Raw genomic sequence first — 26,011 nt, forward strand, 5'->3', positions numbered from 1 at the left:
GTGTTATTTCTTCACCATTTTTTAGAGACACCCGACAAAAAACACAAGCATCCATCATTACCTAAAAATAAAAGATCAAACTGTTAAGATGAGATTCAACTATTTTGATTTAGCTTTCATATTATTTTTATCATATAAGATTTGTTTTGAATACAATATTAAAAAAGATATATGTTGACTTATAACCAATAGATTATTCCGATGTAGTATCTGTTCTCAATTGAATTGTATAATAGTATTTTTGCTGAATATTAATTTCCCTCTGTTAGTAGATTAATAAATATTCATTTTTTATCATTTGACTTTTTTTTAAATTGTCTCATCCTGTCCTCCCTAGTTTTTCTTCCATTTCATCCTAGCCCCCATACTAACATGAAAAAATAAATGGTAGCTCCATAACACAATTTGTCTGCATCGATTTTGTATTTGATTATCGGTACTACTTCATTTTTCCATGAATTAAATTGGGTTAGATTGTAACCTTGTTTGCACTATCGGCGTTCTATAGTTTTTTTTTTCGTCAGCAACTCCTGGCAATAAGAATAAAATGTCCTTTTTACGGGACTATTTAGTGTATGTTATGTAATGTATATACTGTAGTCCAAATATAAAAAAAACCAGCTGTTTTGTATGTGATTTCTGGTTTAGAAACCTCGGCAAACCGAAATGAGCTCATTTCTGCCGCGTACTACATTTTGACGTTTCCCGTGTATACGCCTTTTAAAAACATCCAAAATACCTTGCATGGTAGCGTTAACTCTTAAGAATGTTAAATACGTATAAAACTTTTTCATATAAGTTTTAAATTAACTTACCAGAATGAAAAGGATGAGACATAGATGCGTCGTCTGCAGTTGACCATTACGAGTTGTCTCCCATATCGTCATTCTTAATCTATGGGAGCCATATCTTTCCATAATATTTGAAACAAAATCTAGATTTTTTTGGGGCCAAAATTGACGACTTTCCCCTATTTCGATTTTTCTCGATTTTTGATATGTTTCTTATATTTTTCTGGGTCGATGCCACTGCTGGTGGAGATTTATTTCCCTGAGGGTATCACAAGCCCAGTAGTCAGCACTTTTTGTGCTGACATGAATCATCATTGATTGGTTATATTTATAAATTAACTGTTTACAAAATTTAGCATTTTTGAAGTACTAAGGCTTTTCTACCTCAGGCATAGAATACCCTAGCTGGATTTGGCAAAATTTTTAGGAATTTTGGTCCTCAATGCTCTTCAACTTCGTACTTTATTTGGCCTATTAAACGTTTTTGGATTCGAGCGTCACTGATAAGTCTTTAATAGACGAAACGCGCGTCTGGCGTATATCCAAATTTAGTCCTGGTATCTATGATGAGTTTATTTACAACCACTGGGTCGATGCCACTGCTGGTGGAGATTTATTTCCCCGAGGGTATCACAAGCCCAGTAGTCAGCACTAACAGTGCTGACATGAAATATCATTGATATGGTTATATTTATAAATTAACTGTTACAAAATTTAGAATTTTTGAAGTACTAAGGCTTTTCTACCTCAGGCATAGAATACCTTAGGGAACATATATTTATTCTAGTGAGCTTCCTCCAGGCATGCTTGGAGGATGCTCCGAGCATTTTAGAGAAGCTAATATCGTTAATACACCATTACACTCCCATTAATGTCATTCATATAGAAAAGTTTAAAGTTAAGACCTTGTATCAGCTTTTTGTGAGCCTTTTGTACGCCTGTTATAATGAAGTTTTACTATGTTGCCAAAATGAGATCGAAAAGCTGTAATATAACTTAAACATGTTTATATAAAGCCGATAAAAATAACACAACAGTGGTTGTAAATAAAATCGATTACATCAAAACAGAAACAAGTCACCTTAACAGTTATCATTACATGAAAATAAATGTTAACCTTGTTTTCAAATCTATAAAAGATATTGTTGAAAACTATATAGGAAAAAAGAAATAGATTCATAAACTTATAATTTTTTGAAGAATGATAACAAATTATAACATGAACACATATACCTTCTTCCGAAAATTTATAAAATCAATCTAGAAATAATTAATGAGGCATTTCGAACAAGTCATATAGTTAACAACATAAACCTTTCTTATCATGGATGATTGGTCGGTAAGAAAAGTTTATGTTGCTAACTATATGACTTGTTCGAAATGCCTCATTAATTATTTTTAGATTGATTTTATGAATTTTTGGAAGAATGTGTCCATGTTTTGATTTGTTATCATTCTTCAAAAACTTGTAAGTTTGTGAATCTATTTCTTTTTTTCCTATATAGTTTTTCAACAATATCTTTTATAGATTTGACAACAACATGAACAACGTTAATATTTATTTTCATGTAACATGTCATGTAATGATAACTGTTAATGACTTGTCTCTGTTTTGATGTAATCGATTTTATTTACAACCACTGTTGTGTTATTTTGATCGGCTTTATATAAATATGTTTTAGTGATTTATTTAGAGCTTTTCGTTCTCATGTTGATGAAATGTCCCTAAACTGTTTAACCTCAAGTTTTGATATATCTATTTTTGTGTCAATTAACTAATTTTCTAGGGCAACATAGTAAATCTTTATTATTACAGGCGTACAAAAGGCTTACAAAAAGCTCATACAAGCTCTTAACTATAACTTTTATAATTGATTGACATTAATGGGAATGTAATGGTGTATTAACGATATTAGCTTCTCTAAAATGATTGGAGCATCCTCCAAGCATGCCTGGAGGAAGCTCACTAGAATAAATATATGTTCCCTTAGCTGGATTTGGCAAAACTTTTAGGAATTTTGGTCCTCAATACTCTTCAACTTCGGACTTTATTTGGCCTTTTTAACTTTTTTGGATTCGAGCGTCACTGATGAGTCTTTAGTAGACGAAACGCGCGTCTGGTGTATATATAAAATTTACTCCGGGTATCAATGATGAGTTTATTTGCAAAGTATATTATGCTAAAGATTTAGATATTTCTGCGTGCATCAATCAATTCATTTTAAAAAGCGCAAAATTTCGTAATAACTTATTTCGATTAAAGTTGATGCTGTTTGTATACGTGTGCAAATGCTGCTTTTAAAAGTTAGAAAATGAGTTTTTAATTTTGCTATACGTATTTCTCAAGATTTTCAAAATAATTAAAACTTTGCAAAAAAAATCTGAAGTACGAATAGGAATATTGTTGGCATAAATTATGAGGCACATACTGCCGTTGGCGATGTCCAATTGCTGCAACAGAAAATTATTACTTTAAAACTCCCTCGAAGACGGTTCTTCAAATCACTATTCAGTACATTGTTAGCTTGATCATTACAACTCACAAATAGTATGGTGGCTTCATGAAAAATTGTGCACATCCTTCTACAAGCATGAAACTTGGCACCAAAATCTAGACGGGATACTAGTACATTTACCAGAATGTCATCTAATGTGTGTCCAAAGTCCGTGTTGAACAATATATAAATAACCCATAGCTGAGAGGGGGATAGAGCAGACTGTTATCCCGAGGAAACAGTGTCAACCGCGGAGAAGCCAAGGTTGACAATGCTTTTTCAAAGGGTATTTATTTGCAAGATCTAATCCTACCAGGAAAAAGAGGAGGTGTTGATAGTGTACAGGAATAGCACACAGAACTGTTTGACGGAAACCCAGACTTACAAAAATATCAAAAGATAAATAAGTTGGAATGTATATACATTTGTTTTTAAGTATTCACATCTATGCATTGCCGTCATTATAATAATGAACCAAAACCAACAATAGGGAAAAAAGTAGGGATAATGTGCATCAAACTTCAAAAACTATTTTTGTTCCGCTTTTACCTATAATTTAATTTTATCCCACATCTCTTTTCGTGTCATAAACACATTGTGATTGAAGTATGTGTTCATTTTGTGTTCCGTTCTCGTGCCATTGACACATAATTTTATATATTTTATATGCATGATTTTCTGCAAGTATCAGGTAAATAAAATTTTACTGTTGTGTTTTATTATGCATTCATCGTCTGTCCGTCCGTCCGTTCCAAACTTGGTTTCCGTTCTCTAACTTTACTTTGCCTCAACCAAATGTTAGGGAACTTATACACAATGCTTTACACAGATTTAGTTTAAATTAATAAAATAGTTTTTAAACTAGTAATAAATACATATAGGATCTTGTATAATCACTGAAAAAAATAATAATAAGTAATTCTTCCTTTTCTTAAGACATGAAAAAATGCTCTATAGCGCATTAGTAGTGCTGGAAAAAAATAATGAAGCGGTCGTTGCCTTGACAATTCTGCTGATATAGCATTGACGTTGCGTTATCCTTTCGGCGACGTCATGATTTTCCAGTCAGCAACACCCATGTAACGGCTGATATATGAAAAAGGAGTTCGGTGACCCCTTGAAAATTATATATTTTGATTTAGCTTTCATATTATTTTTATCATATAAGATTTGTTTTGAATACAATATTAAAAAAGATATATGTTGACTTATAACCAATAGATTATTCCGATGTAGTATCTGTTCTCAATTGAATTGTATAATAGTATTTTTGCTGAATATTAATTTCCCTCTGTTAGTAGATTAATAAATATTCATTTTTTATCATTTGACTTTTTTTTAAATTGTCTCATCCTGTCCTCCCTAGTTTTTCTTCCATTTCATCCTAGCCCCCATACTAACATGAAAAAATAAATGGTAGCTCCATAACACAATTTGTCTGCATCGATTTTGTATTTGATTATCGGTACTACTTCATTTTTCCATGAATTAAATTGGGTTAGATTGTAACCTTGTTTGCACTATCGGCGTTCTATAGTTTTTTTTTTCGTCAGCAACTCCTGGCAATAAGAATAAAATGTCCTTTTTACGGGACTATTTAGTGTATGTTATGTAATGTATATACTGTAGTCCAAATATAAAAAAAACCAGCTGTTTTGTATGTGATTTCTGGTTTAGAAACCTCGGCAAACCGAAATGAGCTCATTTCTGCCGCGTACTACATTTTGACGTTTCCCGTGTATACGCCTTTTAAAAACATCCAAAATACCTTGCATGGTAGCGTTAACTCTTAAGAATGTTAAATACGTATAAAACTTTTTCATATAAGTTTTAAATTAACTTACCAGAATGAAAAGGATGAGACATAGATGCGTCGTCTGCAGTTGACCATTACGAGTTGTCTCCCATATCGTCATTCTTAATCTATGGGAGCCATATCTTTCCATAATATTTGAAACAAAATCTAGATTTTTTTGGGGCCAAAATTGACGACTTTCCCCTATTTCGATTTTTCTCGATTTTTGATATGTTTCTTATATTTTTCTGGGTCGATGCCACTGCTGGTGGAGATTTATTTCCCTGAGGGTATCACAAGCCCAGTAGTCAGCACTTTTTGTGCTGACATGAATCATCATTGATTGGTTATATTTATAAATTAACTGTTTACAAAATTTAGCATTTTTGAAGTACTAAGGCTTTTCTACCTCAGGCATAGAATACCCTAGCTGGATTTGGCAAAATTTTTAGGAATTTTGGTCCTCAATGCTCTTCAACTTCGTACTTTATTTGGCCTTTTAAACGTTTTTGGATTCGAGCGTCACTGATAAGTCTTTAATAGACGAAACGCGCGTCTGGCGTATATCCAAATTTAGTCCTGGTATCTATGATGAGTTTATTTACAACCACTGGGTCGATGCCACTGCTGGTGGAGATTTATTTCCCCGAGGGTATCACAAGCCCAGTAGTCAGCACTAACAGTGCTGACATGAAATATCATTGATATGGTTATATTTATAAATTAACTGTTACAAAATTTAGAATTTTTGAAGTACTAAGGCTTTTCTACCTCAGGCATAGAATACCTTAGGGAACATATATTTATTCTAGTGAGCTTCCTCCAGGCATGCTTGGAGGATGCTCCGAGCATTTTAGAGAAGCTAATATCGTTAATACACCATTACACTCCCATTAATGTCATTCATATAGAAAAGTTTAAAGTTAAGACCTTGTATCAGCTTTTTGTGAGCCTTTTGTACGCCTGTTATAATGAAGTTTTACTATGTTGCCAAAATGAGATCGAAAAGCTGTAATATAACTTAAACATGTTTATATAAAGCCGATAAAAATAACACAACAGTGGTTGTAAATAAAATCGATTACATCAAAACAGAAACAAGTCACCTTAACAGTTATCATTACATGAAAATAAATGTTAACCTTGTTTTCAAATCTATAAAAGATATTGTTGAAAACTATATAGGAAAAAAGAAATAGATTCATAAACTTATAATTTTTTGAAGAATGATAACAAATTATAACATGAACACATATACCTTCTTCCGAAAATTTATAAAATCAATCTAGAAATAATTAATGAGGCATTTCGAACAAGTCATATAGTTAACAACATAAACCTTTCTTATCATGGATGATTGGTCGGTAAGAAAAGTTTATGTTGCTAACTATATGACTTGTTCGAAATGCCTCATTAATTATTTTTAGATTGATTTTATGAATTTTTGGAAGAATGTGTCCATGTTTTGATTTGTTATCATTCTTCAAAAACTTGTAAGTTTGTGAATCTATTTCTTTTTTTCCTATATAGTTTTTCAACAATATCTTTTATAGATTTGACAACAACATGAACAACGTTAATATTTATTTTCATGTAACATGTCATGTAATGATAACTGTTAATGACTTGTCTCTGTTTTGATGTAATCGATTTTATTTACAACCACTGTTGTGTTATTTTGATCGGCTTTATATAAATATGTTTTAGTGATTTATTTAGAGCTTTTCGTTCTCATGTTGATGAAATGTCCCTAAACTGTTTAACCTCAAGTTTTGATATATCTATTTTTGTGTCAATTAACTAATTTTCTAGGGCAACATAGTAAATCTTTATTATTACAGGCGTACAAAAGGCTTACAAAAAGCTCATACAAGCTCTTAACTATAACTTTTATAATTGATTGACATTAATGGGAATGTAATGGTGTATTAACGATATTAGCTTCTCTAAAATGATTGGAGCATCCTCCAAGCATGCCTGGAGGAAGCTCACTAGAATAAATATATGTTCCCTTAGCTGGATTTGGCAAAACTTTTAGGAATTTTGGTCCTCAATACTCTTCAACTTCGGACTTTATTTGGCCTTTTTAACTTTTTTGGATTCGAGCGTCACTGATGAGTCTTTAGTAGACGAAACGCGCGTCTGGTGTATATATAAAATTTACTCCGGGTATCAATGATGAGTTTATTTGCAAAGTATATTATGCTAAAGATTTAGATATTTCTGCGTGCATCAATCAATTCATTTTAAAAAGCGCAAAATTTCGTAATAACTTATTTCGATTAAAGTTGATGCTGTTTGTATACGTGTGCAAATGCTGCTTTTAAAAGTTAGAAAATGAGTTTTTAATTTTGCTATACGTATTTCTCAAGATTTTCAAAATAATTAAAACTTTGCAAAAAAAATCTGAAGTACGAATAGGAATATTGTTGGCATAAATTATGAGGCACATACTGCCGTTGGCGATGTCCAATTGCTGCAACAGAAAATTATTACTTTAAAACTCCCTCGAAGACGGTTCTTCAAATCACTATTCAGTACATTGTTAGCTTGATCATTACAACTCACAAATAGTATGGTGGCTTCATGAAAAATTGTGCACATCCTTCTACAAGCATGAAACTTGGCACCAAAATCTAGACGGGATACTAGTACATTTACCAGAATGTCATCTAATGTGTGTCCAAAGTCCGTGTTGAACAATATATAAATAACCCATAGCTGAGAGGGGGATAGAGCAGACTGTTATCCCGAGGAAACAGTGTCAACCGCGGAGAAGCCAAGGTTGACAATGCTTTTTCAAAGGGTATTTATTTGCAAGATCTAATCCTACCAGGAAAAAGAGGAGGTGTTGATAGTGTACAGGAATAGCACACAGAACTGTTTGACGGAAACCCAGACTTACAAAAATATCAAAAGATAAATAAGTTGGAATGTATATACATTTGTTTTTAAGTATTCACATCTATGCATTGCCGTCATTATAATAATGAACCAAAACCAACAATAGGGAAAAAAGTAGGGATAATGTGCATCAAACTTCAAAAACTATTTTTGTTCCGCTTTTACCTATAATTTAATTTTATCCCACATCTCTTTTCGTGTCATAAACACATTGTGATTGAAGTATGTGTTCATTTTGTGTTCCGTTCTCGTGCCATTGACACATAATTTTATATATTTTATATGCATGATTTTCTGCAAGTATCAGGTAAATAAAATTTTACTGTTGTGTTTTATTATGCATTCATCGTCTGTCCGTCCGTCCGTTCCAAACTTGGTTTCCGTTCTCTAACTTTACTTTGCCTCAACCAAATGTTAGGGAACTTATACACAATGCTTTACACAGATTTAGTTTAAATTAATAAAATAGTTTTTAAACTAGTAATAAATACATATAGGATCTTGTATAATCACTGAAAAAAATAATAATAAGTAATTCTTCCTTTTCTTAAGACATGAAAAAATGCTCTATAGCGCATTAGTAGTGCTGGAAAAAAATAATGAAGCGGTCGTTGCCTTGACAATTCTGCTGATATAGCATTGACGTTGCGTTATCCTTTCGGCGACGTCATGATTTTCCAGTCAGCAACACCCATGTAACGGCTGATATATGAAAAAGGAGTTCGGTGACCCCTTGAAAATTATATATCAAAAGAAAGGAAAGCAATACATTAAAAACATTTAATTTGTATAGAAAAATCGTAGGATCGGTTTTAACTGCAGAATAAATTAAGCTTGAAATTTCTTATTTTTGGTTCAAATTCGACGTTATGTCTATGTACTTTATGTTGTTACCTTACCATTTTCAAATATCTGGAACTCGGAAACTCGCGCGGTTACCTAGTAAAATTATTCGATTTTTCATTATCTTTTTAAAAGTTGTACGTGCATACAATTTCTTGTAAAAATCGCAGGACAAGCCATTTACGTACCTGTTACCTTAAGAGAGATAACTCTTAAGATACACCCCTAAGTTAGAATTTACTTGATAGAGGAGACCTGAATTAAAGGGAGATAACACTTTCGAGACATCCATAAGTTAGACATTACTTAATAGAGGAGACCTATATTACGGGATTAACACTTTCCTTACTGGATTGAACTGGTCTATGAGTTTCTATGACATTATCAAATACTGCACGAGACCGTCACCGACCCGAATTAATTTCCAGATACGTGCGCGTTTTCGCTTATGTTTAGTATATGGGGAATTAGGGCAGTTGTAGCCGTCAGAAAACAGGAACCGGAATGAAAACGGTAGATTAACATGTCAAACCATTGCTCAGAAACTAAATTACAGAAAACTAAAGTTGTTTATATACATTTGACCATGCGAGTAAAACGAAACAAGTTTTACGAACAAGCGTTCGCTAAAAAGTTTAAAATCCTTCTAAATCTTTTAAATTGCCGACGACTTGTGCATATTATTGTTTTCCCTATTAATTAACCAGATCTGAAAAGATCATGCTTGACCAAGAGAACGATTACTCTAAGAAAAATCGAGATATTCTTTCAATATCGATCCATCTTTTTTTTTTATGTTCAGCGTTCAGCCATTGATTTGTGTAATGTTATCATTGCCTCGTTTTAATTCGGAAACTTCCGAGATATTTATAGACGAAAGGGTCAATACACAAAAATGTGTACTCTGATTTGCACATGTAACGTTAAATGGTTCAGCATGCTGACAACGGAATTTAAAAGTGAATACATGCAACTACAAGTCAATTAACAAGCCAACTTTTATAAACAGGTGAAACAATTACTTACTTTTAACAAGAAAAGAGTCCCAGAAAACATGAAAAGTGTTTTATGCAGATAACCACAGATACATGTAACCACTGGCACTGGTTGAAAGCTGTTTTACTTTATCAATGTTTATAGTTCACACAGTTTTTAAAGTTCAAATAATTTTCTCCAATAGTAATTTAAGTCTCCATGATTAGAATAAATGTTTCAAACGATTTCCAACAAAGTAACAAACGATTTAAAGAATAACTAGTTAATCAACAGTATTTTGCTTTTGTGTGGTAGGCTGTAAAGCACTCTGGTAGGCAGAAGTGTTTACCACATTCATTACATCCATAAATGGTTTGTCTTCTCTTCTCCTGCCTACCAGCAGCAACCTTTGCCTACACACATGGCACAATGATTTGTTTCCAACAACGTTAGGCATATGTCTCTCTGTGAGACGTGATTGTACTTGGCCTGCAGCTTGACGACCTTTGTTACTAATGCCACAGTAACCATCTATAAGGCTACTGGTAATTTGTCGGGAAAATTGCAGAAATGTCATTGCAGGTGAGTTGCCGACTGTTTGATGGTTTGGACTCAACAGAAACAGCCTGTATGCATTATACTTTAAAATTTCCAGAAATTTAAAAGACACCCGTTTATACCACTTCTGTGTTTTATGGTTAAAGCAGTAGTATTGTATATACTGATCAGCTCTATCGACTCCTCCTATGTACTTAGTGAAGTCGACTATGATTTTTTGGCATGGTATGTCTGCTTTGTTAAATTGACCATCTACTTGAACCAAACGCTGTACTTCAGACATAGAATGATCATGAATTGTTGAAATTGCTGATACAATTTTTTTGTCTTTCCATAAGACACCAGAAATAGCCTTCCTTTGAAAGAACTGCATGTCCCCCCCCCCCCCCCTAGTATTGATACCAACAGGCCGTTTTAACATGAAATCAGCTGGTAAACCACTTCTGTTTTTGTGGACTGTTCCACATGCTGCAGTCTGATAGTTATCAAACAGGGTTTGGAATAGTTTTGGTGATGAAAAGAAGTTGTCAGCATATACATGTACATGGTATCCCTGCCCAACAATATCAGCCCCCTCTATACATTTTTTCACCCAACTAGCCTTGTAGTCTATCAGTTTTTCCTGTATAAACATCTGTATAGCAGATGTATCCTGTATTTGAATCTGCAAGTGCCCATATCTTTATTCCCCATTTAGTTGGTTTGGCTGGCATATATTGTTTGAATTTGACCCTTCCTTTGAAGGGTATCATACATTCGTCTATAGAGACCTGGCGTGAAGGGACGAATTCTCTTTTCATTGATGTGTTTAACATATTCAAGATGTTTCTTATTTTATAAAGTACATCATATGATGGATGACCTGGTTGTTGTGCATTATGGTTGTTACTGAAATAAAGATACCTCATGATTTGCATAAATCTATTCCTGGGCATTGTTTTTCCGAATATTGGAGATTCCATGAAGGGATCAGTTGACCAGTATAGTTTGGTTTCTGGTTTAACATCAATTCCCGTCAGAAAGCAAAGACCAATAAAAGCTTTTACTTCTGTTAGACTTGGTTTTGACCAGGCGGATTTATTACCCTCTGGGTTTTCAGTAATTTGTTGATTGGCATATCTTTCAGTTTCATTAATTATATTTATTTCATATCGGTTGAGAATAAGATTCTCTTATTGGATAAAAAGGGGTCACATGACATTCATTATTCTTCAGTAATAAATTCCATCGGTCATTAACAGAAAAAAAAAACGGACCAGAAAACCGGTCGTTAACGAACTTTTACATGATAATGACCGGTGGGGCATGGTTTCCGTCTGATAATGACCGTTGGGGCGTGGTTTCCGTCTGATAATGACTGTTGGGGCGTGATTTCTCTGTTAAAGACCGGTGGGGCGTGGTTTCTCTCTTTTAGTTTCATTAATTATATTTATTTCATATCGGTTGAGAATAAGATTCTCTTATTGGATAAAAAGGGGTCACATGACATTCATTATTCTTCAGTAATAAATTCCATCGGTCATTAACAGAAAAAAAAACGGACCAGAAAACCGGTTGTTATAACGAACTTTTACATGATAATGACCGGTGGGGCGTGGTTTCCGTCTGATAATGACCGTTGGGGCGTAGTTTCCGTCTGATAATGACTGTTGGGGCGTGATTTCTCTGTTAAAGACCGGTGGGGCGTGGTTTCTCTGTTTAGAGAGATGTATAAAACATGTTCCTGTTTTTAAAATTATATTTAAGTTGTTGACTTGTTATTATATGTTTTCGTTAATTATAATTGATTAAGTATTTATATACTGAAATATTGCACTAAACTGAATGGCAGTATTACTACGACTGGTTTTCACTCTTTGCCATATAAATCTTACAACTAATCGAGTTTGCTTTAGGCATTTTGAATTGATGAGAATTTTCCAAAACATGGTTTCTCAATGAAATAAACATAATAGTTCTTCAAAAAAACTGGTCATTATCGTGATACATGGACTGCCCGTAGGACAGTGGTATTGACTGCGACATTGATAATGACCTCGCCTTCGGCTCAGTCATTATCACTATCTTAGTCAATATTACTGTCCTGTGGGCAGTCCATATATCACGATAATGACCAGTTTTTTAAGAACTATTATATAAGTTCAAATAATATGTCATTCAAGAACAATTTGAAGAAATCAATTGGACCCTTATCAGCAGCTAAAATAGTAGCTGGTCTGGTTGCCCTTTCATCTGGACCTTTAGGTTGAAATAAATGAGGTCAACCCCTTTCATAAATATCAAAATTGTGATGCCAGTTGTTTCCAACATTGTCTTTATCTGGGACTACTTGGTCATTGACATTATAAATAGAAATGGTATCATCCATAGGTTCTGTTTCTGAGTCCTCGGACTCGTTTCCTGAAGTATTGAATTCAAAATCATCACCTATTCCTTGATCTATTAATAATTGCTCGTACATGTACCGTTGAGCAGCCTGCTGAATTTCATCGGCTTCAAAACCGAAGAATTCCATGTCTGAAGAATCGGACATTTCAATTTTGTTATTTGTTTTCAGACGACACATTAAAATCACATGATATATCACAAGTATTAAGAACGGAACCCCGAGTTTTAATGGGGCGATATAAGGTCAGATTTAAAAATAAAATGAAATGCGAATACACATTCCAACGTTCCATGCAAGTAATTACGAAAAGATTTGTTGAGTATTTACAATGTATTTATTAGAAAATTTTGAAGAACAACTAATCGTCTATGTGAGACATACTCGGTTTACCCCTTTTTATAACACATACGCGTGTTATTAGTTATCATTTATGAAAATATAAAATCGTTACAATATGCAAATGAGTTCCTCGAGCACCAGGAAAACACGTGTTAGAAGGAAAAACATTGACACATGTATTTAAGGTAAGGTTTGCATGGAACCTCGATTTTTTTCTTAGTGATATTATACCAATATGATACATCATTTTGTTCAGGGAGGAGTACCCAATCATTTAATCAAGAAAAAACGAACATCGCCAGTCCCGTTTTTTCAGGTTAAAAGATCAAAATTCCGATTTTTGACGATTTTCAGGGAAAATTGTATTTGAATTTTTCTGAAATAATAATGTATGCGAGTGACTATAAAAAAGTAAAACTAAATAAAACATGTATAACTAATTGTGGTCCATTCATTAATAATAAATTTCAATTAGGAATATCATAAAAAAATCCTAAAAATAATTTTTATTTACTTTTGGGTTAAAAAAAAAACTGTTGCCATGGCAACACAAACCAAAAATATCCTCTATTCCGGGTCCACCTTTTTTGTAAAAAACTGTGAACTTAAGGAATTAGGTAGCACTCCACAGTTAGGTGTGTAGTTTCGCATTTTGGCCCCTGTGGATTTTTCAAATATGAGAGCTAGTGTGCAATAAAATTCATTTTTGGATAGCTGAGTATTAAAATAGCCTTTGTATTGGGTTTATATGAACATCAAGATTATGTAATGTATGTAATATAGGCTGTTTTCTGTATGACAGTCCGTATTTGCATGTCCATACCATACATTGGTCCGGCAATTATTGTTATGTTTTTTTCCAACTTTTTATCGCACGAACTTTGTGATTGGATTTTACGAAAAAATGAGGCGAAAGACACCCATTTTTTATTTGATCATTAGGAAGATTTATGAAAACAGTTTCTAATCAAAGTACTGAAGTATTGAACATCGGATGACCGCAGGTTCTTGTGGATGGTCAAAAGCACATGTCACAGAAACAGATCACATCTCTATACCTGAAACTTGGGTTAATTTACAGAGATATTTTTTTCTGATACAAGTTCATGCTTGGATGATGAATAAATGACAGGAAATTCAACCTCACCGTAATAACTATTATATTGTAGTGCAAGAAATCAGTATACCTTGGACTATATACTTATATAATAATAGTCGTAGAGAATACACTGGTTTCTTGTTATATATATTATTAATATTACGATTGCATGTATATATAATTTTCATCTATTTGTATATGATAATTCTATTCTACTATTATTATAGTGCAGTGCAAGTGCATGGTGGACACTCTTCTGTAAAAAAATCAAAGCCTCAAAGGCATTACATTGTAAAAGCAATTGTTATTGTTTTTGGGACTTTTATTTTTCATCTACATATATAAGAATTAAACCTGACAGGACATGGTTGTCTAGTGAAAAGCAAGAAGGTTTTGACTTTATATCAATAAAAGACTTAAGCAGGAAATCATTTTTAATATGTTTTATATTTCACAAGGAGACAACAAGTTTACCAGGCTAAAGTTGGGGGTATTTATGGATTATCCCCTGGTAGTGTTTGTAACTGGGCAATAATTACTTTTATTTATTTAATTTTAACAATTTTCATAATTAATTTAAATTAACCATTCAGTTAAAACATTTCACCTTTCGAGACGCTAATGTTGAAAAATGGGACAGAAATAAATAACTTACAAGACATAAACATGTAAAAAATAAATATATATTTCAGCTTATTAAAAATATTTTCATAGTGTTACTTTGACATCATTTCTTAAAACTAAGTCCCACACATAATTGTTCATTTGATATGTGTCATCCTTATGCGATACGAGAAGTTTTCATGTCGCTTAAATAGTCTTCTTGTCTCTTAATTTATTCTTCTTGTCCATTCTTGACGCTTCTTGTCGCTAAAATTCTTCTTGTCGTTATTAGTGAGACCGCTATTTTTAGATTACAGGTGGTCATTTACACTACACGTATAACCTGTGTAGTGATTTTTATTTTACGATAAATTTATGAATGAACGATAATTTTATGAATGAACAAGATCACCTGACCTCTTTCTGAAACACCAATTAAACATATAAAATCGTATTTATTAAGATAATAATTCAGTCAAATTTTCACCACTAAATCAACAACTGAAATGATTCCATATTTTGTTGAAACATCGTACAACCGGAGAACAGAAATCGCAGGTATGAAAATGCACTTTTTTCACTGGTGTTGAAAACCCAAAACTAATTTGACTAATTTATGCATGACGGAAATTTAAGCGATAACAATACATCGGAGTGACCTCAAGGTCATCCCCTGTAAAAATGTATCACTCAAAGGCATTGAAATTCTAGTTTGATCCAAATTTTGGGGGGATATGTGACATGTCCACCCCCTTTTTGCAATATTTTATGGTAAATAAATGCAGAATGTGGCCATGGATAAAGTTTTTCACTATGATCCGGCATTTATTTTTAAATCACTTTTTGTAGCGTTTCAACATCAACTGCTAACCTTCATAACATCTTTATTACTGAACCAATTTTAAAAAACTAAGGTACCATTTTCATCGTAACAGCTAGTAGAACACAGAAAATATAATAAAAATTGAGGCAGGAGGGAAAAAAATTCACCTTAAGGTAGCACTCCACTGTTAGGTGTGTAGTTTCGCATTTTGGCCCCTGTGGATTTTTCCAATATGAGAGCTAGTGTGCAATAAAATTCATTTTTGGATAGCTGAGTATTAAAATAGCTTTTGTATTGGGTTTATATGAACATCAAGATTATGTAATGTATGTAATATAGACTGTTTTCTGTATGACAGTCCGTATTTGCATGTCCATACCATACATTGGTCCGGCAATTATTGTTATTTTTTTTTCCAACTTTTTATCGCACGATTTTTGTGATTGGATTTTACGAAAAAAATGAGGCGAAAGACACCCATTTTTTATTTGATCATTAGGAAGATTTATGAAAACAGTTTCTAAAAAGGTATCACTCAAAGGCATTGAAATTCTAGTTGATCCAAATTTTGGGGGGATATGTGACATGTCCACCCCCCTTTTTGCAATATTTTATGGTAAATAAATGCAGAATGTTGCCATGGATACACATAAAAGAAATTAATTTTCACTCTTTTAACTTTGAAAATCAAATCTAGGGAATATACTGATTACATACATATGCACATGTACAACACAAACAGTTAGGTTAATGTATTAGAAATCCAGGAATAGGAGATGATAAAATATTTTGTGGCTCATTTTTAATTTTTTTTCTAACTGTGGAGTGCTACCTTATGGCACATCAGAAAGCACAGAAATGCACTTTTTGAAATAAAATTAACCACAAATCTTTAGTCTTTTATGTTCTTGTTTTAGTTCTGAAGGTAAAAAATCTGCTAGGAATGCAATTTATGTTTATTTTATTGTTTACTGTCCTTAGCAACCAATTATACACATTTTGACACTTAGACATGTTGCGGTCTTAAATTTGTACTCCATTAGCTTCGCCATTGTAACCAAAGATTGCGCTTTATATGATATCCTCAGAATGTATCGCTTTATATTTTTGAATGCGAATAAGTCAAATAAACATTTTTAGCAGGATTTTATATTATAATTTGGCATTAATTAAATTTAATGATGCCAGTACTGCTAGAAATTTATACCCTGCTTGAGAGCTTCTAAACCAAGGTTAGGTATGCTATTTACAGCAAAATTGACCTATAAGTGCTTTCAAATACCTAAAAATTGTACAATTTGTCCTCTTTTAAGGTAATTTTATGATCCTAAATTAAGATAATGGGAAAAGTTTTAGAAATTTACCCAAAACTGAGACAGACTTGAAGTTTTTCACTATGATCCAGCATTTATTTTTAAATCACTTTTTGTCGCGTTTCAACATCAACTGCTAACCTTCATAACATCTTTATTACTGAACCAGTTTTAAAAACTAAGGTACCATTTTCATCGTAACAGCTAGTAGAACACAGAAAATATAATAAAAATTGAGGCAGGAGGGGGAAAAATTCACCTTAAGGTAGCACACCACAGTTAGGTGTGTAGTTTCGCATTTTGACCCCTATTGATGTTTCAAATATGAGAGCTAGTGTGCAATAAAATTCATTTTTGGATAGCTGAGTATTAAAATAGCCTTTGTATTGGGTTTATATGAACATCAACACTAACAGTTAGGTTAATGTATTAGAAATCCTGGAATAGGAGATGATAAAACATTTTGTGGCTCATTTTTAATTTTTTTTCTGATGGGGAGTGCTACCTTAACTATTTGCATTATAATGAGGTAATAACATAGGTATGTCCCCTAACTCGTTTTTACGGAAATGGCCGTTATATGTGTTCATCTTGTCATTTCTGTAAAACACAAAAATATGTTTTTTTGTTGATCTGCAAAGAACAAAGTCATCTTTAATAGCATTTTTTTTTGTCTAGTAACACTTTGGGATTGACCATAATCAAGAAAGAAAACAGTGATTAACTTAGGGATGACGTCAAAAGATCAATGTAGGACGAAAAACTTAATTCAAATAGTTTAGTGGTGGGGGATAAAAGTTGCTGCAAATTTTGTTAATTTGACATCGATTTTACATATATCCTATATCGGTTAATCAACTTTCCCATATTAAGTTTAGAGGTGGAGGGGAAGGTCAGTGAACAAACCATGTGAATTTTTTTTTTATCCTACATTAAACTTTTGATGTCGTATCTTAACTTTTATGCCCACAACTATCAGTCGGAAGGGGAGGTGTTTAACTTTGGTCATACTTGTGTATTAATACATGTACAAGACTCTGATTTTGAAGGAAAGACATTATGTTCTTTCAGTGCTTCAAACTGTAATATTTTAAATCTTAGAAAAGCATTCAAATTGCCATTAAAAGTAATGAAAATTGCTTCATTGCCCCATGTTTGGTAAATAGTTAGTATGCAGCAATTGGATGAAAAGACATCAGTTTTGACTATAGTAAAGTCATTTACAGCAGCCGTGTTCATTCCATTCATTTAAATCTAGACATAAAAAAAATGTATGACTAAGCATGAGAAAGCCTTACGGGAGAAAGATAGATTACTGGTATGATTTGTCCAATCATATCACATGATGTTTAGATTTGGGGTCTTTGACCAAACAAACTACATGCTCCTATACATTGTACATGGTGAAAGACGAAACAGACGATGGCCTCGGAATACAAATGACCAGCCGTATATGTATTGTTGATATTTAAAATAAGAAATGCAGTTATGTAGACCTGTAATATGAAAATCTTCCACATTTCAATAAATTAAAATCAGTTCAATGAAGTTTTTATGCCCCCTTTGCTACGACGGGGGCATAAACATGTACATTTATGAAATAAAATAAAACTTTGGTTTTTGCACAAAGACGTTATGGCTAAACGTGACGTCATATAAATGAAAACTAACAAACTGAAGGTCATAACGTTACTTGTACGATTCAAATTTTGATAAGATAACATCAAAACGGCGATTTTGAGGTAGGTGTTGTTTTATTTTCGATAATATTGTAGTTATCGAACATTGGTTAATCAAAGCAATTCAAAATGGCGGGTCCCTCCTTTTTTCAATTATTTTAATTCGAGTTATCTCCCTGTGTACGCAAACCTTAAAACCTTCCAGACAGGATGTTTTTTTACACGTTATTTTACGTTTCAAACGATTTATGAAAAAAATAAAATCGTATGTAAATGAGTTCATAACTTCGAAAAATGCACATTTTTTTTTACCGCAAGCACATGACATCTCACATGACATTACGACCGTAAGAAACTGAATCCCCGTTTTTATTGGTCAACTGAAGGCCAACTTTAAAGGTCAATATATTTATAAAATAGAATCGAAAAACAAAACAAAAACTGGAGACTTGCATGCGGTCTCATTTTTGGATTAAATAAATCTTAAGATAGTAACTTGTTCGATGTCAAATTTGTTTTGTTTTTCTTAGTACCATATACATAATTCAAGTTTCCCGTAATTTAACAATATTTATGATAACTTTTAAATTTGCAGTTATTTTTGGCCTCATTGCACCTACTCCTTTCCTACAGTTTTGATTATGTAAAATGTGCATGGATCATGTCTTCATGGGTGTGCACATGACCTGGTTTCAGGTTTTTTATGTTCAAATTAGGCCTTTTTTTCATCATGTTCATTGGATGGAACTTTTTTGATATATTGAAAGTACACAATATTTTTATTTCATTACAAACTAGAGGACTTTCTGAGTCCAGTAATACCTAGTTTTATACAAGTATCTTTAATAATCTGTCCACCATAAAGGGTCACTAATTCATGGTCCCTCAAAATATGACGTCATAGAAAAAAACTGTTGATTGCACCCAAAACAATTTTCCTTTCACTATCATCAAAAGAATAGACAAATCCGTATACTTACTTGAGAACACATGGATTAAGGGACTCTTTAGAGACATCAATAAGTTAGAATTTACTTAATACAGGAGACCTGAATTAAGGGAGATAACACTTAAGAGACATTCATAAGTTAGAATTTACATGATAGAGGAGACCTGAATTAAGTGAGATAACACTTAAGAGACATCAATAAGTTAGACTTCACTTAATAGAGGAGACCTGAATTAAAGGAGATAACATTTAAAAGACATCCATAAGTTAGAATTTTCTTAACTTGAAATGCACTCTCAATATGTGGTCAGTTCTTACCAAACTAATTGAAAAAGAGACAAAAAAAAATGATATTGGTGGTGGTTTTCATCGTCTAAACCATGTCAAATCTGATGCAAAATTTGCTCGATCGGACCAAAATCCGGCTAAAAGCATGACTTTTGGCCAAGGCGGGAGCCAAATGTCTATGTAACCACCACTGACGGTTTTTTGTACATAATGAATGATTTTTGGTATACAGAATTCAATGTTTACGCCAGACGGTCGTTTAGATGTCACTAAGGAAAACCTGTGGTGCTCTTTAACAATTTCTGCGCAAATGTTGCTTTACTGAAATTGCTCATAAAGTTCTACTGTGACCATCATTGAACTCCCGTGACCTTTGGACAGCCATCAGAGTCGATATCGGATATGCTAAAGACCAAATGTATCGGTCTTGCTGAGCGTTTCTTGCTTTTTGTACCCCGGGCTTATCATTAAACGATCCATTTTGATATAATTTGTGTATGATTTGGGTTATTGTAGAGGCTACAACTTCAGTCTTCTCGTAATTGTATGCTGTGAAACGCTTCATTGGATCATGCGCAAAACTGCATGTCGCTGGTTGTCAGAAAGTTCTGGCATTTACTCCGATGTTTATTGCAGTTTCTTAACAATAAGGGCGGGAAAATTCATGACATTAGCCAAGCTTTAAATGACAAAATCGTGAAAATGGTGCGTATGTTGAAAAGCGGTGAACTCGGTTTATGTCCGTTCAAAATAACCCTTACTTCGCATTTTTTCCAAATATCACTCAACCGGAAAGTTGTCGACAATTGTCTTAAAAGTCAGTTTCAACCAACTATACAAAGTTCTTATATAAATTAAATAGAAATAATAAGATTTTTTTGAAAAACAAAAGTGTTGCGTTTTCATTGGCACTCAGTATATAACATGTATAAAGGAGTGTCAGTGTGTAAGTGTGTTCAGTGTCATGTGCAACCACTTATTGCTATGCAAAAACACACAAATATGACAAAGGTAAACTTAAAGTAGTAAATAAAACCATGTAAAACATTAAAAAGTTCTAAAATAAACAATTAACAGGGCATGGGAATAATTCAGCTTCGTTTCGTGTGTATTTTAGTCTAGACTCCATCTAATTAACTGTCGAGTTGACCTCCCGAAGACCACCGATGCCCGTATAAGCGATATACATATGAACAAAGTATGAAGATATAGCAGAATTCGTGGAACTGGATTTTTCTATGTCTATTTAGTTTCATTTATTGATTATTAATATATGTTGATAACTATTTTTACCTATATAAGAATGATGTTCTTGAGAATAGAATCAGTCAATCAAATGATTTATCTTTGTTTCACCTTCAATGTTTACATTCTTTTTCGTTAAATAATCAAACACACACACACAATTCATGCGTTATAAATCTCTAGCTAAAGAGTTAAATTAAAGTTCACATGAATACTGATTCAATGAGGTCGAATTATTCACTCGCAAGTCAATAATTCATATTCAATGTTTCTTAGCTTATTTTGACAAAATTGGCCCATACTGGCTGCTTAAAGGGAATTATTTTCCCACTATTTTACTTTCGTGAATGATTGAGAATATAAAAGATAGAAAGAACATAATAAAGGTACTAAATAATAGCTTAGTCATTATATATCTTAAGTGCTCTTCAAAATGCTCAATCGTCTGTGTTCGGGTTTTTTTTTCACTTGAATTTGTCTTTTTAATTTTGTCGTTGTTGTTATATGTCCTTATTGGACGTGTTGTTTCTTAATTAACAACTTTCTTTTGTAGACTTTATTAATGTCTTAGCAGTCGATGTAATTGCCGGATCAAAAGTATTTAGATGTAAATTTAGTAGAATTCGATACACACTTTACCTTGAAATAAATTGTGCTAGCAATACAGTAGGAAAAGAGTTGAAGATTAGTGCAAGTTTTTTTCCTAGTATTTGTGAATTAGATGTTAACGGGACATTAGCAAATCCATGTAAGTCAGATTTTATATTTGCATTCAATTTACACAGTGTCAAAAAAGTCGACTTAATCATTAGACGGGTTATTACTTTATCGCTCATCTAATAAGCTGTAATTATCACCTATTGTTCGTACTCCTTCGTCCTTCAATCGTTAATGTTTCACAAATATTCTCTAAATCTAGTTTGTGAATAAAATCTCAAAACATGTCCAAAAATCGCAAAAACTATTTTTAGTTTTTGAATCATCGGACATGTTTTGATATTTTATTCATAAAGGACTTTAAAAATGGAAGACAAGGGAAAAAGCATTTATTGCATTGTCTATTACTTTTGAAAATTATAGTAACAGAAAATCTTATAAGGGGATCGATATATTAAGAATGTCGAGATCTACATGTTTATTTTGACCGGAATTTCAAACAACAGCTTATAACTAAAAGTGATTGTCCTTTTAAAATAAAGATTTATATCATTATTTGATGTGGTTGCCTATTGTCTTAAAGCATAGAATTACAAAAAGCAAATCATCAATAAAACCAGATATATACAAATAGAGCAACATGACAGAAATTGAGCTCAATTTTGCCCTTAAATAAAGGCAACTGTAGTATACCGCTGTTCAATAGTAAATTGATGAAGTGAATACAGTTCCGGTTACAAACTTAAACCGAAAGAAACGCGTCAAATATAAGAGGAAAACTTCAGAACATCACAAATACTGAACTGCAACAAAAACAAACACCAACAAACATATACACGGACTATTTTATAACATCTGTCATACTCCTGACTTGGTACAGGACATTTGAAAAAATGTTGATTATTTTTGCCCGAGCGATAGTGAGGGCTAAAATAACACGAATATAGTGCCAACCGATGTTAACACTACAATAAAGTATAGCTTGCATTAATTATTTCAATTCTGCTTAGGACAATTTAGGTAATTTCTGTTTCCGATGTGTATAAGTGTGGAAGGTTTGTGTAGGCTTTTCCATTAAACTCCGTTTTTTGTTTGTAAACAAGAAAATGACTAGCATTGTGATTTTTCAGAGGGAAGAGTTTGAACAGCTAGCATGAACGGATGTCGTATCTAGGTCAAATAAGTCAATTTCTATGAATGAATTAGTAACAACATGTACATCATTTAAAAGAGTTTGGAAGTGTTTTAAGTTAATGAAATATATCAAATGCATGCCAACTTGATAAAATTTATTATTTTGCAGTAGTCAATATACGCATGTGCAAACAAATTTTATTGGATTTAGAGCATGGGTTTTTCATAAAGCGAAAGAAGCACGTCGTATTAGAATGTCATATTTTTTTAACTGATGTAACAGCTTTTCTTTTTTGAAAGATGATAAAATTTTCTTTTTGATTGATGTAACATATTTTTCTTTTCTAAAGGATTAAACAGTTTTTCCTTTTTTAAGGACACTGATACCAAAAGTATCGTATATTGTTGGTACTGACTTGTTTATCATCTTAATGATGTGTTAAAGTAATCTTTTATTTTTTCTTAATGAATACTACGTTTACTGTATAGTCTGGTTTTAGTGATATTCATTTGACTTTGCTCTGTACTTATACATACTATCATTGTGTTATAATTCCAATAAGTTGTTTTATGCGGTCGTATCAGGCTGCGCTCAGCGAAGCATTTTTTTTTGCATTTTATATTAAATAGCCGAAATATATCAAGCATATTGCTAATCATTAACGCGTATTTAAATGGTAAATATCCCTAATTTCAAAGTTTTGCGTTATATCCATTATTTTAGTATTTAAGTTGTATAACAATTGTGTGAGCATTTTTTTTTTTTATCGAATATGTTTGTTGACAGATAAAGCAAGTTGTGTGACGGACATTAGTCCTGAAGAGTGTATCACTCCGCTAAATTGTTCGGCAGATGGTTTTTGTGAGTGTGAATCGCCAGCAACACAGTTCTACAATAGAGATAATAACACTTGCGATGCAAGTAGGTATTTATAGTAAATTACTTAAGGGTAAAATGGCTGCTAATTGAACGGGTTGTCCATAGACTGCCATTTGGTCTGGAAACTGTTCACACATTTCAGCAAAGTAAACAAGACGCATTCAGGTGATTTAACGACACACACCCCTCCTTCAAAAAAAATATATATCAACAGAAATTGTTGCATATTCAAAACATAAGAAAATATAGGAGTAATTTAACACAATGACATTATTTTGATTATATAATTTCATTCTTGTCATTAATGTTACTGCAATTAAATTTTGTATACTCTGTTTATGTTATAAAATAAAAAAAGACTTAAGTTATTATTATAATGCTTTCTGATCTAGATACTCAATATGAATTTGATGATTGTTAAAACAGCGTACTTTTATACGAGACACACTATGTTTAACACTTTCACAAAATTGAACGATGGGCTGTCTAAATATGTGTGTAATACTCATTTATTGCAGCTCTGCTTTGGGTTGTTCAAGAATAAAAGGGATTTAATACCACCATGGACGGCACTTGATTAACCCCTAGCACCCAAAGATATAAAAATAGAACAACATTTCACTTGCATTTCGGTATTTCAAATACTAACACCCGCCCAGATTTTTTTTTTTATCTTTGAAAAATTAACGATTTCCGGATTTTATTCCGATAACCATGATAACCGTCAAGAATTGTGTTCTTTTCCAAACTTCCTGTTTCAAATTTCGGTTGTCATATTTCTTCGAAATAAAAAGATTCTGTAGCTCTATGATAACAAAATCGTCTACCGAGAATAGAGATTGGTCTCGAGAAAGGCATGAAATAATTGTGTTATAAGTAAAACGCTGTGTCCAAGAGTACAAATCGCGGTATGACACAACTTTCTGTGATTAGAAAACGTTGTTTTTTTTTATTGATAAAATGATTTTGTGGCCGGAATTTTGGACTGTGAGTTATACCCAAAGAGCAAGAATTGTGAAACACATTGGTACAAAAACATCACTGTATAAACAAAATGACACAAGCACGAACTTGTTAGATTTATGACAGTATATTGAGTTCAAAAAGTCGGCACACATACACTTAGATTTACCCATGGCTATTTTTGGGTTGACAATCAGCAAACGCTTTCTTTCCAAATACCCTCAATAGATCCATTAAACAACTTCTCTTTTTTTGATGTAGTTTATGTTTTACATATTAAATATATTTACATCTTTAAGAAGAATCATAAAAGCACTAACCCTATTGTTTTCATAAATGTTTCATTTTATTCTGTACTCATAATTCTTTAGTTGCATATTTGTTTCATTTAATGGAGACGGAAAAAACGCCGATTAGATGAAAATTTACTAATTAATTTAAATTGGCCTAACAAGCAATGAAAATAGATATTTATTCAAAGAATGACATTTTTTTTAAAATATGACTGATTGCAAGACAATTTGTCTTACCTTATTGTTGACTGTATGGTTTCTTGTTATGACAAAAGTAAAATAACAAAAATACTGGACTCCAAGGAAAATTCAAAAAGAAAAGTCCTCAATCAAATGGCAAAAACAAAAGTTCAAACACATTAAACGAATGGATAACAACTGTCATATTCCTGACTTGGTACAGACATTTTCTAATGTAGAAAATGGTGGATTGAACCTGGTTTTATAGCTAGCTTAACCTCTCACTTGTATGACAGTTGCATCAAATTCCATTATATTGTCACCGATGCGTGAACAAAACAAACAGACACAATAGGTAAAAATGTCACTATTAGGGGTACAGCAGTCAACACTGTGTTATCATCTTAATCACTGTAAAACAACAAATGTAACGAAGAAGCACAAAAAGGCATACATCAAATTTAACATCCTCATCTTATATTATACGATTTTATTTATCTATGTAAAATGCACCCATAAAGGATGTAGGGTTTTAAGTACTGGTGTAAAATGCACCCATAAAGGATGGAGGGTTTTAAGTACTGGTGTAAAAAGCACCATAAAGGATGGAGGGTTTTAAGTACTGATGTAAAATAGCGCGTTTGAAATTCGCACAGGTAGACATGAAATAATTTTGTCGTTCAAAGCATGACGGGATACATAAATACAGTCACGTAAAATAGATATAACAAAAACTGACCTAACAGTAAAAGTAATAATCATAAATAAAATAATAGTGTGGTTCAAAGTATGACGGGATACATAAGTATTTACACT

General features: G+C 32.6%; 1 protein-coding gene across 1 annotated transcript in view; it reads left to right on the top strand.

Annotated features, from left to right (window-relative positions):
* The window catches only part of LOC143081739 (uncharacterized), an 87,597-nt gene that overhangs the window by 59,841 nt on the left and 1,745 nt on the right, over positions 1–26,011 (top strand). Inside the window, exons 5-6 of the mRNA XM_076257465.1 lie at positions 21,642–21,836; positions 23,667–23,801. Of these exons, the coding sequence (XP_076113580.1) occupies positions 21,642–21,836; positions 23,667–23,801 (330 nt within the window). The remainder of the gene's footprint in view (positions 1–21,641; positions 21,837–23,666; positions 23,802–26,011) is intronic.

The sequence above is a fragment of the Mytilus galloprovincialis genome, chromosome 7 (genome assembly GCF_965363235.1).
Source record: "Mytilus galloprovincialis chromosome 7, xbMytGall1.hap1.1, whole genome shotgun sequence".
NCBI lineage: Eukaryota > Metazoa > Mollusca > Bivalvia > Mytilida > Mytilidae > Mytilus > Mytilus galloprovincialis.